Source organism: Pelophylax lessonae (genome assembly GCF_965119305.1).
Source record: "Pelophylax lessonae genome assembly, chromosome: 8".
NCBI lineage: Eukaryota > Metazoa > Chordata > Amphibia > Anura > Ranidae > Pelophylax > Pelophylax lessonae.
The window spans coordinates 254,989,651-255,006,059 of NC_138775.1; the positions used below are offsets into that span (position 1 = coordinate 254,989,651).

The 16,409-nt window shown below is 42.9% G+C and overlaps 1 protein-coding gene across 2 annotated transcripts in view; it reads left to right on the forward strand.

Annotated features, from left to right (window-relative positions):
• The window catches only part of TTLL7 (tubulin tyrosine ligase like 7), a 233,242-nt gene that overhangs the window by 132,591 nt on the left and 84,242 nt on the right, over positions 1–16,409 (forward strand). For both annotated transcript variants that reach the window (XM_082265320.1, XM_082265319.1), the window contains exon 14: positions 14,846–15,020. In XM_082265320.1, coding sequence (XP_082121446.1) covers positions 14,846–15,020 — 175 coding nt within the window. The remainder of the gene's footprint in view (positions 1–14,845; positions 15,021–16,409) is intronic.

Below are 16,409 nucleotides of genomic sequence, written 5' to 3' on the forward strand. Positions count from 1 at the left end.
ATTGCTTCCTTTGCATGAAGTCCCTAGTGTTCCTGCTAGTCCCTCTGCTTTTCTATTAAAATATTAAAAACTGACCACACCAGATATGAGAGCACAGTCTCAGTTTTCTAGCTGTGCTGGGAACTCAGCCTGCCCTCCTCCAATGATCAGGCTTGTGCTGACCCCCCCCCCCCCCACACACACACACACAGCCATTCCCTGGGAAGGCCAGTGTGCTGCTGCCCCCCCCCCCCCCCCAATCGCAAGAAGTATACATTTGTCCAAATTCCATCTTAGACCCCTAGAAGTGTCTATAGGCACTGCAGACTGTGCTGGTGCCATGTACTATAACTGACTAAAGTGGCTATACTAGTTAAAAAGTGCATTTTGCAAGCCTTACAACATGCTCATCCACATCTTTTTACATTTTTACACGACCGTGCATTAACAAATACTGCAGTATATTTTTTTGGTAAAGTTAGGAAAAAAACAAAAGCTAATTATATGTCAAATTAATTTCAAAATGAAGATCCATAACACTGTTTCCTGCATTGAGTCTTCGTTAATATTCTGTCTTTATTTCATGGGAGACGCAACCTGTTATTTATTAGTAAGTGGAAGTGTTTTGGAATAGTGCACGTCTCAATCTGCGCTAATGAAAGGTTTAATGGAACTCTGAGGACACCACATTGAAAGGATTTGTGGCATCTGAAAACGATGTTCCCTTTCAGCAACACTTCGGATCCCGTCCAACTTCTCAGAACATCTCACTCCCACAAAACTGTGAGAAAGTGAAATTAAAAAGCAAGGTTCTTCAGAAGATGTATGATCCTTGTAAATGGCAGGACACAAATACGAGTGCCTCATTCAAAGGCTTGTGTTTTCAAGATGTTAAGAGTGAGTGGATGAGTAATTAAGCTGAGAATTTTGTTACAGAAACGTTCAACGTGACTTCACCTATTTCTTTGTTCTATGGGGACGAAGGCTTGCCAACGAACATGTCCTGATCCCAGGGGAAATCAATGAAATAAATACAAGAGAGGGTATAGAAGAAAAATTTAGCACCCCCTCACTCTTGGCTGAACTGTTGTAGTGCACATTACACGCACGTTAATATGTGGTAATTCACACATTGTGATTTGTGTTAATGTAGATAGAGGGAGAGAACCGCTCAGGTGAGGAAAGGTGCTCCCGTGCAAGTCGGATCTGTCATCCAAAGCTCCAATTGTTCAAAGAAAATGTGACCGCACTCAGAGAAAATTGAAGAATGGAATGTTTAATCCCCCGTAGGATATAATACAAACAGTGCTTCACATAGACACAGGACAGGTAAACGCGTTTCGCGATTCTAAGATCGCTTAATCATTACCATTTGGTAATGATTAAGCGATCTTAGAATTGTGAAACGCGTTTACCTGTCCTGTGTCTACGTGAAGCACTGTTTGTATTATATCCTACGGGGGATTAAACATTCCATTCTTCAATTTTCTCTGAGTGCGGTCACATTTTCTTTGAACAATTGGACCTTTGTGATTTGTGTTAAGACAGACCTTTAATTTAGAATGGTCTGCCAGTCCACAGCATAGTGCCATAAACCAGGCATTCACCTGTTTCTCTTTAACGCAGCTCACCATAGTGCAAGGTAGTATGGTGATATGGTGCACGGTGAGTCCATCAGCCCCATTGTGCTTTGAGTGCCGGTGTTCCGTGAAAATTACCTACCCGTGAGAAAAACCTACCCTCGTCACTTCCGGGGCACCCTCAGTGTCTGTAAAGCGGCGCTTACATTAAAACAGCTTTACTACAATATGAATCATCTGCGCTCCTTCCCCTGACACTTCACTGATGTCGGCTAGTAAATATAAAAGCGCCGGCGGGTGCATGAAAAGATACATAACGGAGCCGCCAGCCGCTTTTATATTTACTAGCCAAGATCAGGGTAGTCACAGGGGAAGGAGCGGTGATGACTCATATTGTAGTACAGCTGTTTTAATGTCACCGCCGCGTGGGTAGGTTTTTTCACGGACACCCTAATACTTTCATACTACTGCACATGCCCAGTAGTCAGCTCCTTATCTTTTTCATTAGGTCTCCGGGCCTCTGAGCATGCGCACTGCTGCGCTGCTCAGCTGTTCCTGCCCGGAAGTGACGAGGGTAGGTTTTTCTCACGGGGTAGGTAATTCTCACGTTACACCATGTATCATTTTGCATTATGGTAATAACACACGGTAAAATGTGCATTTTAATGTGCATTACAATGCAAAGGTATTAATGTGGTTCTTGAGCCTTAGAGTCAGTTCACGCCATAGAAACCGGATGCATTCCAGATGCTTTTCTGCATGCACATATTTGACGTTCCAGTGCGTTTTTGATGAAGTCCAGTGCATTTTCCCTCCCCTCTTCTATCTTAACCTTAAATAAGGACTTGTATGTTTCCTGTGTGATTTTGGTGTGTTTCAGTGTGTTCCAGTGCATTTTTGATGCATTTTACAGCGTTCCAGTGCAGGAAAAATGCAGCATGTTTTTCTTTTTTTCTGGAACTGGAACGCACTGAAACTGCAAGCACTGGTGTGAACTATGCCATTAGAAACCATATACCCTACTTTCCATGCGTTTTTGATGCAGAAAAAAAAGGCACTGGACTGCATGTGGTATGAGCTGGCCCTTAAGTTTTAATTACCTTAGTGCATTCTATGCATTAAAGTGGTTGTACAGGCTAAAGTTTTTTTTACCTCAATGCATTTTATGCATTAAGGTAAAAAACCTTCTGTGCTGCAGGATCCCCCAACCCTTATACTTACCTGAGCCTGATCTTGATTTATCAATGTGCAATTGAAGAGACAAGAACTGCTCAAGGTGGTGTAATTGCCTGATGACTCATGCCCCGGCTCGCCTCCGTGAAAACTTGATAAAGGAAAAATTGATTAATGATTAAGCACACAGTCAGTGTGTGAAACGCGTCTACCTTGTCACGATTGTCATATTTGGATGTCCAGTCAATAAATCTGGATTTTGACTCAACCTGGAGTGCTGCCAATTCCTTATCAATGTGCACAAGAGCAGTGGCTCTCCCTGCTCTGTCCTTCCTCACTGGGCAGATTGGTAGGAGCGGGAGTCATTGGCTTCCTACTGCTGCCAATGAAACTCTGTAACGAGTGAGCAGGGGGCAGGGCCAAGCCGCCCTCTCTGTGTCAATAGACACAGAGAGGGCGGCTCGAGATCGAGCCCGCATGAGTGCCCCCATGGGAATCAGCTTTCTTTGGGGGCATTTGCTGAGGGGGGAGAGCCAGGAGTGATGGCGAGGGACCCGAGAATAGGAGGATCTGGCTGCTCTGTGCAAAAAACATTTATTATTTTAATTTAAAAAAATCCAAAGTATAATATCACTTTAAGGTAAAAAAAAAAAAAACAGTGCTACAGGATCTCACCCCCTTATACTTACCTGAGCCCAATTTTGATTCAGTGTTATGCCCATGAGCAGTGGATCTTTCCATTCTCTCCCTCCTCACAGGGGAGATTAGCAGGCTGAAGCGGCTTTCTATGGGGTCACTCGCTGAACAGGAGGAGCCAGGAGTGCCGGGGGGAGCCCCAGAAGAGGAGTTTCGGGGCTGCGTTGTGCAAAACCATTGCACAGAGCAAGTAAGTATGACATGTTTATTATTTTAATTAAGAAAAAAAATTTTCAATCACTTTAAGCCAGCCTTAAAGGAAACCTTTCCTAAGAGAGGTATGAAGGCTATCAATTCTACTTCTCATTCTGCACATGATAGTTTCCTGGCTGTCATGTTTACTCTCTTACTTTAATACTTTTTTCCACTTACCTGGCACCAGCATGCAAAAAAAAAAAAATCTGACTTTACAGATTATGCATTCTTTTTTGAGTCAAATGGCCCACCCACTTGAACCCAGATGGTAATTGTACTAGCCAATCAACTAGCATATTCAAAGGAGAATTGGCAATGGCAGTCCTATGTGTAACCAGTCATTGTCCAGAGTGTATGTCTCTGTAGACATCATGGTGTATATTTATTAAACACAATTAGGCTGTTCACTTTGCAAGAGAATTTAGCTTAGCGAATGAAATGAAGCTCTGCAGACTTCCATCATCCAATCACGTGCAAGCAAAAAATGCTGTTTTTTTTTTTTATTGTCCTTGCATGTGATTGGGTTGTATTTGCTAAGTAAAATTATACCACATTAACTAAGCTCTTGGAAAAATTGCCTTGCCAAGTGCAACTTCCCTTGCAAAGTGAACAGCCCATTTGCCTTTAGTAGTTTCCTGGTTAGTAGCAATACACTTTTTATGGGCAGCCCACAACAACCCAACATACCGATCCTGATAATAACAGAATTCATTGAAACAGGTTATCAAGCAGTTAGTCCCATTCAACTGGACTTGTTTTGTATAGTTAAAGTAAACCTTGGCAAAATCGAATAAATGCACATATAATAATTACTAAAAAATTGTGCATTTGTTGCCTTTTTTGCTTAGGAACCTGAAAAGTATTACCACCAAAATCAGTGGATCCTGGTGCAATGCTCTGGCATCTGTGGACTGTTTTTTGCTTAGGAAACTGGAAAGTATTACCACCGCACAGGGCCGTGATAGGGGGGGACCACCAGCCCTCTTGTAGGGGGCCCAAGCACACAGGGGGGCCCACACAGAGGGGGGATTAGTGATGGACAACAAATACAGAAATCTTCCTCCAGCACCTGAATCTGATCTGTGTCCTTCTCCCTATCAAGCTTTTATCTTCTGAGAAAGAGACAGTTGTCCCTCACTAATCCCCCTCCCTGTGTGGGCCCCCCTCCCAGCACTGGCTCTAATGTTATCTCTGCTCAGGAGTTTATTTGTAACTTTGTTTCTCTCTCTCTGTCTCTCTGATCACTGAGCTCCAACTGCCCAGCCTGTATATTTTTTTCATCTCATTTTCATTTTTATTTATTAACATAGATTTTTTTTTTTTTAGATTTAGCAGGAATTATGTGAGTTATGCTACATTTGTGTCTGCTAATAGTGATTTTGTTGTAATATTAGCTAAATATATCTTTAGTATTTTCTTGGGGGGGCCCTGCCAGGTAGTCTGTTCTAACAGCAGCCCTGCCACCGCAATCAGTGGATTTTGGTGCAATGCTCTGGCATCTGTGGATTCTTTTCTACTTAGGAAACTGGAAAGTATTACCACCGCAATCAGTGGATCTTGGTGCAATGCTCTGGCATCTGTGGACTCTTTTCTGCTTAGGAACCTGGAAAGTATTACCACTGCAATCAGTGGATCTTGGTGCAATGCTCTGGCATCTGTGGACTTTTTTCTGCGTAGGAACCTGGAAAGTATTACCACCGCAATCAGTGGATTTTGGTGCAATGCTCTGGCATCTTTGGACTCTTTCTTCAGCCACTGGTCCTTACCAAGGTATGGACCTTGAGTTAAAGGGCTGGAGGAAGTGTCAGTGGACTACAGGGTGACATCACTGTACCTGTGCTCCGTTGAAACCTACGATTCCACCTGCCACAGACAGGGGTCTGTAACATGAAACATGCTCAGAAAGTTAGACTTAAGCCCCGTACACACGTAATGAATTTCCGCCAACCGTCCGTCCGTCTTTTGTCCAGAGTTGTGTTTTGTTGGTTGGAATGTGCCTAGACTGCACACGAATTTTCCCGCACGACAAAATTTTACTTTAGAAGTTATGTCATGTGTTGGTTTGCTTTCTTTGTGTTCTTTCTTCTCTGAGCATGCCCAGTCTTGCTCATAAGATTTTTCCCTGTCGTAATCTGTACTGACTGCACGAAAATCGGACGTGTTTTGACGGTGGACAAATATTTTATAGCCTGCACACCAGACTTTTTTCGGCCGAAAAGTCGGAGTCGGTTGTCGGAAGCATCATACTAACAAGCTGAAAATCGGCAGATCGGTCGTCGGACGAAAATTCCCGGCCGAATTTTGACACATGTGTACGGGGCTTTAGCCAATAAATCCATTTCATAAAGCATCTCCAAACCACTTCTTCAGTTCTAACCAGTGTCAGAAAAATGAAAGGTTTAATGAAACTCTGACACTCATTGGAACTAAAAAATTGGCTTGGATAATCTATAAAACATCGTCAACATCTACAGAACAATTCCAGTTGAATGTGACTAACTACTACCATTTTTACAATGAGAACCTTCACAGACAGATTGAACAGATTAGAAAGGTGTTCAGTTTTTTTCCCTGAACCCATAAATGTGTGAGTCTATCTCTCCTTTCCTCTTCTATTTCATGAAGTGTTCATAACTAAAATATTACTTTTGAGTAGACCAACCCTTTTTGGTTAGATCTTATATAGCTACTGCACAGGAGTTGGTCTAGCCATGCCGTAGAAAAATAAATTAATAAAAAGCAGTGGATTGAAAACAGTTTGGATTTTTTCAGGTTTATAGTGTACGTACTTTTGAAGAGAAGTATTTTAGAAACATTACATTAAAGTCAGGTGCATCAAGAGTGGCACAGAAACTGCTGTTGCATAGTTGTGCCCGAAGGCTCCCTCCAATTTACTACTGCGATAAAGAAACCAGACTCACAGAAAACATTCACAATAATATTCTGCTCTTTCTTAAACAGACAAACTAATTTAGGCAGCTCATTTTCCTATTTTATGCTTCATTTAAAATACAACACACATTGGAAGATGAAGCGGCTGCAATATGGCTGCAGCATCTGTGTTCCAGTTATTAATGCCCTGACAAAAGGCGAGTAATACCCATAAACCATCTACTGGGAAAATCGGTCAGTAATTATAATATGGCTGCTTAAAATATGGCATGTTAGGCATCTCTTGCTAAGCCTGCCGCGAGATCCATTAACGAGCACACGCTACAGTGTGGCATCTCATGCTGGGGCTCACGTCTCTGCTGATGCAAGACAAGTCTTAATACTCGTTTTCTTTTTTTCAGAAATAGACTTTGGAGAGACTGTTGATTAGGAGGCATAATAGTTTCCATTTTCCATTAACCACAGCAAAACATTTCACAGTGAACCCAGTGAACTCCCTTGTCCTTTTGGCCTCTTGTGCAGCAGAACAGACAATATGTCCACGCCTGGTTGCAAGAAATAATTGGTAGCATCAGAAAGTGGGAGTCTCATTCTTTGGTGTACAGTAGTTACAGTATATTGCATAGGGGACAGTGATGTCACAAAACCCTAACTTTTTTGAAAAAGTACATTTTATTAGGTTTTATTTTCATTTATAAGGCACTGGGGTTGAGTTACTAAAACTGGAGAGTGCAAAATCTGCTGCAGCTGTGCTTGATAGCCAATCCGCTTCCAACTTCAGCTTGTTAAATGTTCAACTATAGGCAAAACATTTCTTCTTAACCATTGGGTTATGCTGCCCCCAACAGGAGTAGGACACTAGGCAGAAAAAAGTCTGGCTATGCCTATGAGCAGTCCCAGGGGGGTATACTCCCTCTCTCTGCTATAGGTACTATAGGATGATCTAGATTCAGTGGTCACCCCAGTCTGGCCAGTGAGCGTGTGCAGACCTCAGCTCCACGCTAGGTCGGCTGCGACATAGCCCCACCGGACGGGGGCTGGCCCGCGAGTTAAACGCCTCGCGAGGTCGCATACGACTGGGTCTCAGCCCGAGTCGCAGTGTTCCTCCTGGCTGACAGCCCCCCCCAGCACCCGACATCCTCCTTATCAACCGATTACATCATTGGTTGTTAGGATGCTGGTGGCTGGAAGGTTGTAGTGGTGCACAATGAAAACCTGTGTCTTTATGTAACTAAGAGGCAGCCATGATCTAATCACTTGTATACAATTATTGGACAATTTTTAGGCAGTTTGCAAAGGAAACCACTGAAGAAACCTGAAGGCACCCTACTTGAAAAAGGCTGGTCTAGAATATGTTTTCTTTCCTTGTGAAGGGAGGCTTATTAACCCAGCAAAATGTGTTGAATTTAACGGAATGTCATTCCAAGACACAACCATTTTTCCCTGGAGAGCTACCTAAAAGAAAACCTTCTGCTATACCAGACCTTCAGTTGAATTGGAAGAGTTACTAGAACAAACGAGCCAGCGTCTTCTATACGGCAATGCTATGGCAGTCAGTATCTAGCTCTGATGAAATGTAACATTGACAGATCTGAGGTATATTTTTAGTGCGGAAATGTTGACTTTGGTCAATTAAACCGCTTTCACCTGAAGGCTCCTGTGCTGCAGACGGCTGGTCCAGGAATAGAAGCAGCAGCCATCAATCAAGTCCTGCGATCATTCTGAGGAGACACTGACATGCTAGTCACTGTTTTTCTGACGTTTTCACAATCTACTCTATTCACTGGAAGTTCATCCATGACTGGAGCAGGTTTTAGTAACCTGCTGAGAACACTTTAGTTATTTAATGGTTATTAAATGGATGTGAAATGGTGCTAATCATGTATAAGCCATACTCCCCCCCCCCCCCCCCATGCATGTCTGACCAGAATAATAATGAGGCTTCCTTTCAGACAGACCTTTTAAAGCCTTAAATTGAGGCCTTAAGAAGTAAGAAGGAAGACATTTTAAATGGAAGGTTTATACTGTATGTAATTTTTTTTTTTTCCACACGTGGAAATGTAAAAGATTAGTTTATCAGTATGGGTTTGTGTTTAAAAACTTGATTTGTTTGTAGTATTTTTAAGTAGTTATGTACATTGGTGTAGACATATTTGTTCATTACATACTTAAAGTACACTATATTGCCAAAAGTATTGGACGAGAAGGCCTGGCTCGCAGTCTCCTCTGTAATTCATCCCAAAGGTGTTCTATCAGGTTGAGGTGCAGGCCAGTCAAGTTCCTCCACCCCAAACTCACTGATCCATGTCTTTATGGACCTTTCTTTGTGCACTATTCTAAATCATTTGGTGGATTATGGTGTGGGGTTGTTTTTCAGGGGTTGGGCTTGGCCCCTTAGTGCCAGTTAAGGGAACTCTTAAGGCGTCAGCATACCAAGACATTTTGGACAATTTCATGCTCCCAACTTTGTGGGAACAGTTTAGGGATGGCCCCTTCCTGTTCCAACATGACTGCGCACCAGTGCACAAAGCAAGGTCCATTAAGATATGGATGAGTAAGTTTGGGGTGGAGGAACTTGACTGGCCTGCAGAGTCCTGACCTCAACCTGATAGAACACCTTTGGGATGAATTAGAGTGGAACAAAGACAGACAGAGGCGCCTCTAAGTGTAGACTTTATGCAACAGATTTAATGAATAAAATTATGCACTCACGCTAGCAAGCATATATTCCTGCCCATAAAACAAGGTTCCAGTGTGGAGAAGTGTACATCATCCGGTCATGAACATCCGTCCTGCTGGAGCTGAAATCCTTTCGCCATGGCCGGCTTGTACGGCAAGGTTAGAATCAGGAAGTAGGCTTGGTGTATTTGCTTGACAGCAAGGCTTAGTGGATAGTTGACCCTGGATGATGTCATCTGCATTCGACGCGTTTCCGAGCGTGCTTGCTGCCTGGGGGAGGGCAGCCGCGCTCCTTCTTCACGGTAAGTATCTGCCGCGAAGAAGGAGCGCGGCTGCCCTCCCCCAGGCAGCAAGCACACTCGGAAACGCGTTGCATGCAGATGACATCATCCAGGGTCAACTATCCACTAAGCCTTGCTGTCAAGCAAATACACCGAGCCTACTTCCTGATTCTAACCTTGCCGTACAAGCCGGCCATGGCGAAAGGATTTCAGCTCCAGCAGGACGGATGTCCATGACCGGATGATGTACACTTCTCCACACTGGAACCTTGTTTTATGGGCATGAATATATGCTTACTAACGTGAGTGCATAATTTTATTCATTAAACCTGTTGCATAAAGTCTACACTTAGAGGCGCCTCTGTCTGTCTTTGTTTTAGCCCTGTGGAACCCCTGGCTTTTGGTTTCTGGATGGCTGCCCTACATGGTGGACTTTTTCTCCCCCTGTGCCATTAATGACTTTTAACTCCATGGACTTTTGGTTCGATATGTGATCAAGCGCCTGTTAACATTGTGTATTTCTGAATTAGAGTGGAGACTGCGAACCAGGGCCTTCTCGTCCAATATCAGTGCCTGACCTCACAAATGCACTTCTGGAAGAATGGTCAAACATTCCAATAGACACACTCCTAAACCTTGTGGACAGCCTTCCCAGAAGAGTTGAAGCTGTTATAGCTACAAAGGGTGGGCCAACTCAATTTTGAACCCTACAGACTAAGACTGGGATGCCATTAAAGTTCATGTGCGTGTAAAGACAGGCATCCAAATACTTCTGGCAATATAGTATATAATTCATGAGGCGGAAATTATGACGTCATCCGCCCGGCACCCACCTTTCCACCTCTGACAGTTGGAGGAAGCCTTTTATTTATTGATAAAAATACAAGGCTTTCCCTGAATGGCTGAGAAACATTCAGGCTGACTCAGTTTAGTCTGCAGCAGATGGGAAGTCACCCGTATTGCTCCGAAACACAGCGCTGCATACTGTATATAGTTGATGCTTCTACTGTACAGTACTGTACAGATGGAGAGGTGGGATTGACTTTGAAAACACACCAGACAAATCTCCTGCACTTAAAAGGTGGGTCCCAGAGGGGCTAAGCTGAAAGGTCTCTGTCCGGGCTGATTTGGATAGATGCCGCCTTGCTGCCCTCACAAGACAGGGGAAGTCACCTGTACACAATGGGACCAGAGCATATATGTAAAATTAAAAGGTACTTAAAATGAAGCAATACCCTTTTTCGCTTTTCAATGCATATAAATATACTAGCTCTATGGGAAATCTTGGTCAGCTTGACATGGCACTGCTCTTAAACCATAAGTGACAGGGACACCAAACTTGGGAAGCATGTTAAGGGGACCCAGGACTATGACATGGAAGATTACCTAGGCAAGGTGGCTGACCAAAAAATTGGATATGTTGTAGTCTTGGGTCCCTTCTCTGGGCTCCCTAAGTTTGGTGTCCCCATCACTTATGGTTCGGGAACATTGTTATGTCAAGCTGACCGAGATTTCCCATAGATGCCAATGTTAGACAGGGAGCAGTGCCATGTCAAGCTGACCAAAATCTCCCATAGACATCAATGTTAGATGGGGAGCAATGCCATGTCAAGCTGACCGAGATTTCCCATAAATGCCAGTGTTAAGACCCCTAGGGAGCAGTGCCATATCAAGCAGACCAAGATTTCCCATAGACGCCAATGTTGAAAACCGGGAGTAGTGCTATGTCAAGCTGACCAAGCTTTGTCCGTACTCGTGAGTGTAGATAAAGTGAGTGTACGTAAAGCAGGGGTATGCCTGTACCAAATTGTTTTGTAACTATAATGTCTGCCTTCATTTTGTTAAGCACTGCGCAAACTGTTGCCGCTGTATAAATCCTGTATAATAATAATAATAATAATAATAATAATGACACTACCTGCATGGAGTTTGCCAGTTTCTCCTGTGCATAAGTTTCCTCCCACAGTTCAAAGACCTGTTGGTAGATTATTCTGTTTGGCTGATCAAACAAAAAAACAAAACAAAAGGCTTCTCCCTTCCACACAAGCGATTTGATTGGAGGAATCCTCCCCGCTGTGCTTTTGTATTCTGACAGCAGGGACTCCTCCGCTTTCAGAATACATTGATCAGTGCTGTAGCCAACTGGCTGCAGCAGCTGATTGAAAGTTTTGCATCAATTCCGTTCAACAGAAGGCGATCTACTGATTGACTTCTGGCGAAAAGGGGAGGGGGAGGGAGGTCACACAGAGATCAAAATTTGGCCACTGAGGTCCGGTTCACACTTATGCGATGCGGGAAGGCTGTGAATCCGCAGCCTGTTCCCGCATCGCACATGCACCCCCGGCAGTTCACACTGCCATATGCAATACGCTGGGGGTGTCAATGTAATCTTAACGACACCCCCAGTTTGATCGCATATCGCAGTGCGATCTTGCAGTTCGCACAGGATCGGATCGCACAAGTGTGAACCGCTGTGCGATCCGATCCTGATGCGGCTGCCAAAAAGGGTCCTGTGCGAGTTTGCTGCGGGTGCGGGTGCGAATTTAGCCATACAAAGTGTATGCGATCGGCACCGCACAGTCGATAGCATGTAATGAAGGAGCAGTGCGCTCAGACATTACATGCGAACCCCGCACTCGCATAAGTGTGAACCGGGGCTTAACCCGCTAAGTTTCAGTCCGTGTATACCCAGCTGGAATTTTTAATTGGGGACACTTGTTCTGATAACAGCGGTCTAAATGGGAATTTCCCTCACTTTGGGCGGATTTCCTTTAATTTCTAATTGTGTCTCTGGGACAAGGAGTCAGCAGAAATCTCCCCAGAAAGCACAGACATAGAAAGCAGAAAATAACCTAACAGGGATTGTAACCCTTAAAAAGTTTTGACTTTTAAACCTCAGTACGATCAATGATGTCACACCATTTAGGGCTTTATAGCATGCAGGACTATATTAGAACCAAGGACTGGTTGCTCCAAAAAAAAAATTAAAGTAAAAAAAAAAGAAATGTTTTACATCTACATGAACCATATAACATATAAATATAAACATAGAAACATAAATATACATACATATATATAAACATAAATATAAATAAACATAAATATAAACATATATATATATATATATATATATATATATATATATATATATATATATATAAATGTTATACCATATAACATTTTTTAAATTATTTTTGAGCAGAATTTGAGTTTGATTCTCACGGCCCTGAACTGGCAGCTTCCATCTTGACTATTACGAACTTTGCGTGTCAATATTCTTTTGCAAGATAATAATATGGAACAAGTTTCTCAAGTAAACTTTATCAATAGAAGCTTGAAGGACAGTCCGTTAATTAACACATTTAACGGATATGAAGAAACAGCCATTAATAAACTTTATTGATCTGCACAAAAAAAATAAATAAAACAACATACTGTGCAAGGTTTAGTCTGAGCCGTGACTAATTAAGAGATAAAAATCTGTCAAAAAAAAAAATGTCCAACTCTGAGATAAATGTTATAGTGCAACACATGTTTACCTTCATTATTTTGCTAACCTCATAAATAAAGCTGCTATCTTAAAGAAAACCAGTGACCAATTGGCATTTCTACTCTTGCATAAGGTGGCATGACCTCTCATGGATTAATTGTTTAATTATTTACTTTTATTCTCTCCCTGCCAAAGCAGACATGCCAGATTGTAACTCTGTGCTGTCTCTTGTCTAAGCTCAGTGCTGATAACATTCACCTCTAATGCCCCATACAAACAATCCGAAAAATGGGTTACTAAAGTTACGAACAATCTCATACGACAGAATAAAAATTGGGAAGTGATGTAATGTGTTGTAGTGTATTTGTATTGTATTTTTGGACGACAACTGTACTGATTAACCACTTTACGACCAGTCACTGTGCCTCTACTGTAAGAGCGGTAAGGATGTGGAATTCTCTTCCACAAGCAGTGGTATCAGCAGGAAGCATTGATAGTTTCAAAAAACTATTAGATGGGCACCTTAGAGACCACAACATAGAGGGGTATACAATGTACAGTTAACAGCAAACACACACGCACATCATAGGTTGAACTGGATGGACTGATGTCTTTTTTCAACCTCACAAACTATGTAACTATATGTAACTAATGCGGCACAGTGGCTCGTTCCCGTCCAGCGACGTAGACCTACGTCGCTGGACTCCTCCCCTTGTGGGCGCCGCCGGAGGCTCGCTCCCGCTGTTTTCTGTCACAGCGGGAGTCGCGCCAGGGGAGGATCGCCGCTGCTCTTCCCCGATCGTCAGGGAATCGAGTTTGGAGATCCGCCCACTTGTGTAAACAAAGCGGGCAGATCTCCTAAGTGACAGACAGGATCAGATTGCAGGGTTCAGCATAGCTGAACATGCGATCTGTCCCTGTGTCACTCAGTCACCTCCCCCACACACGTTAGTAAGCACCAGGCATACATTAACCCCTCCCTCTCCAATAAAATTAACCCCTTCCCTGCCAGTGTCATTTTTACAGTAACAGTGCATATATATAGCACTGATTACTGTGGTAATGTCACTGGTACCCCCAAAAGTGTCAAAAATGTCAGTCAGGGGTCCGATCTGTCCGCCGCAATGTCGCAGTCCCGCAAAAAAAGTCGCAGATCGCCGCCATTGCTCGTTAAAAAAAAAACACCAAAAATGACAGAAATCTTTCCCATAGTTAGTAAACGCAATAACTTTTGCGCAAACCAATCAAAATACGCTTATTGCGATTTTTTTTACCAAACATAGGTAGCAGAAAACAAATTGGCCAAAAATGTAAAAGAATTTCGATTTTTACATTTTTGGGGGGGGGGGGGGGGGAATTTCATATAAAAAAATGTGAAAAATATTATTTTTTCAAAATTTACTCTCTTTTTTTGTTTATAGCGCAAAAAGTCAAAATCGCACAGGTGATCAAATACCACCAAAAGAAAGCTCTGTTTGTGGGAAAAAAAGGACATAAATTTCGTTTGGGTACAGCGTCGCACGACCGCGCAATTGTCAGTTAAATTCGCACAGTGCCGAATCGCAAAAAGTGGCCTGGACGTAAGACAGCAAAATCCTCCGGTGGTAAAGTGGTTAAACAAAAATAGTGTGATCTGGTATCGTACAAGAACAAATTTGTGCTTGTCCAAACTGTCGTGATCGGCTCTCGAAAGTAGTGTCCTAACAATCAGATTATCGTACGATTGCTTCGAAAGCGGTATTTCTCATTCGATTTTTGAATCGTGTGCACGGGCCTTAAAGCTTTCATTGTCAGTATTTGATATGTCATTGGTTGATTCAGCCCTGTTATTATTATGTGGGTTACAATGTGTCCTGTTAGCAGAGCCATTCTTCTTGCAGACATTGTCCTCCATGCCAGAATGTACCCCGACCTCGAAGAAGAAAAACTACAGCAGCAACAGCAGCAGCTCCGGCTCAGACAGCAGCACGGACAGCGAGGAAGAACCACTGGTGAGAGAGAAGAAGGTTTCCTATATGCTGGAGGAACAAAAATACAAATCCTTGGAAAGGTCCAGTATGTACATTTTACTGTTACTTTATAATATGAGATCAGCAAGTATTGCTGTTCTAAAGACATTTATTATGGAAATGTTTAAAGCAGAAATTTACACATCAGTTTAACCACTTGCTGACTAGCCCATAGTACAAATACGTCAATACTTTGAGGTTAAATACCAGTGTTACGACAACATAACACGGGTACCATTTTGTTACTATAAGCGATTTTGCGCTGGATAAAAGCTGTCCAGTGGGGGCATTTGCTGCGGGATCACTTTTAAAGGGGGCAGGAGAGGTACCCAAACCCCCCCCCACACCTCCTGGTTTTTTTTTTTTTTTTGATTTATTAAAGTTTATTTTTTCCTGAAATATTTGCATCTGAAAGACCGCTGTGCAAATACAGTGTGACATAAAATATTGCAATGATCGCCATTTATTTCTCTAGCATAAGGAGGGTGGGACTTTAAATGAGACGCACGGTGGGATATGTCGTGGGTCTCCATCCCTAATTTGGTACAACAAAGAAAAAAGGTTGATACTCGACGCGTATCGTGGACTGTCTGTACCACTTCATCAGGAGTGGATGTTTGATCTATAAAAAAATATATGTGTATATGAGGAGATGGCAGGTAAGGATAAATGAGGACTGGGAGGGAAAGGGGGAAAAAGAGAGACAAACCCTCGGATCCCCAACAAAAAAACTTACATGCTGTTAGAATGGTTGCTGACATTGGGATACGAACATGGCCCAGAATGTCTCCCACGGGAGCTGAGGAACCAAATGACGGGCAACAGGGCGGGGCACATCACACACGGGGCAAGAATGGCTGAGGTGTACCAAATTTCTCTAGGGTCTCTGCTAAAAAAATAATGTTTGGGGGCTCTTAAAGTAATTTTCTAGCAAAAAATACTAATTTAAACTTTTAAACAAAAAGTTCCAGAAAAGGCCTGGTCGGCAAGTGGTTAGAGAGGAACTTCACTCTCCCCCAATGTTTTTTTTCTTATCTTACCTTTTATGCTGGGGTATCCATGCCCAGCATCCCAGGTTCCCGTGCCACCAATGTCATCTAGAGATGGCTGTCTCCTCTGGGTTTTTGCAACTGCCCCCTGAAACTGTGCGGGTACTATGACATCGGAGCCCTGATGATGCACCATGGCGCCTGCACTGTGGAGTACCTGAGGGCCTCCTGGAATGTATGACTTAAGTATCTCAAGAGGCTGTGGAAAGCGGAATACAATGTTCTCGCCTAGGCAATATTCCAGGAATTGCAGGGATGTTTTTCCCAAACAAAGGTAATAAGAAATAAATCCACTTGAGATAGAGGAGAGGGATAGGAGTGGAATGACAGAAAGTGGGTGGGGAGGGTGAAGGACCAATTTAAGTCACAAACTTTTCAGCTTTAGT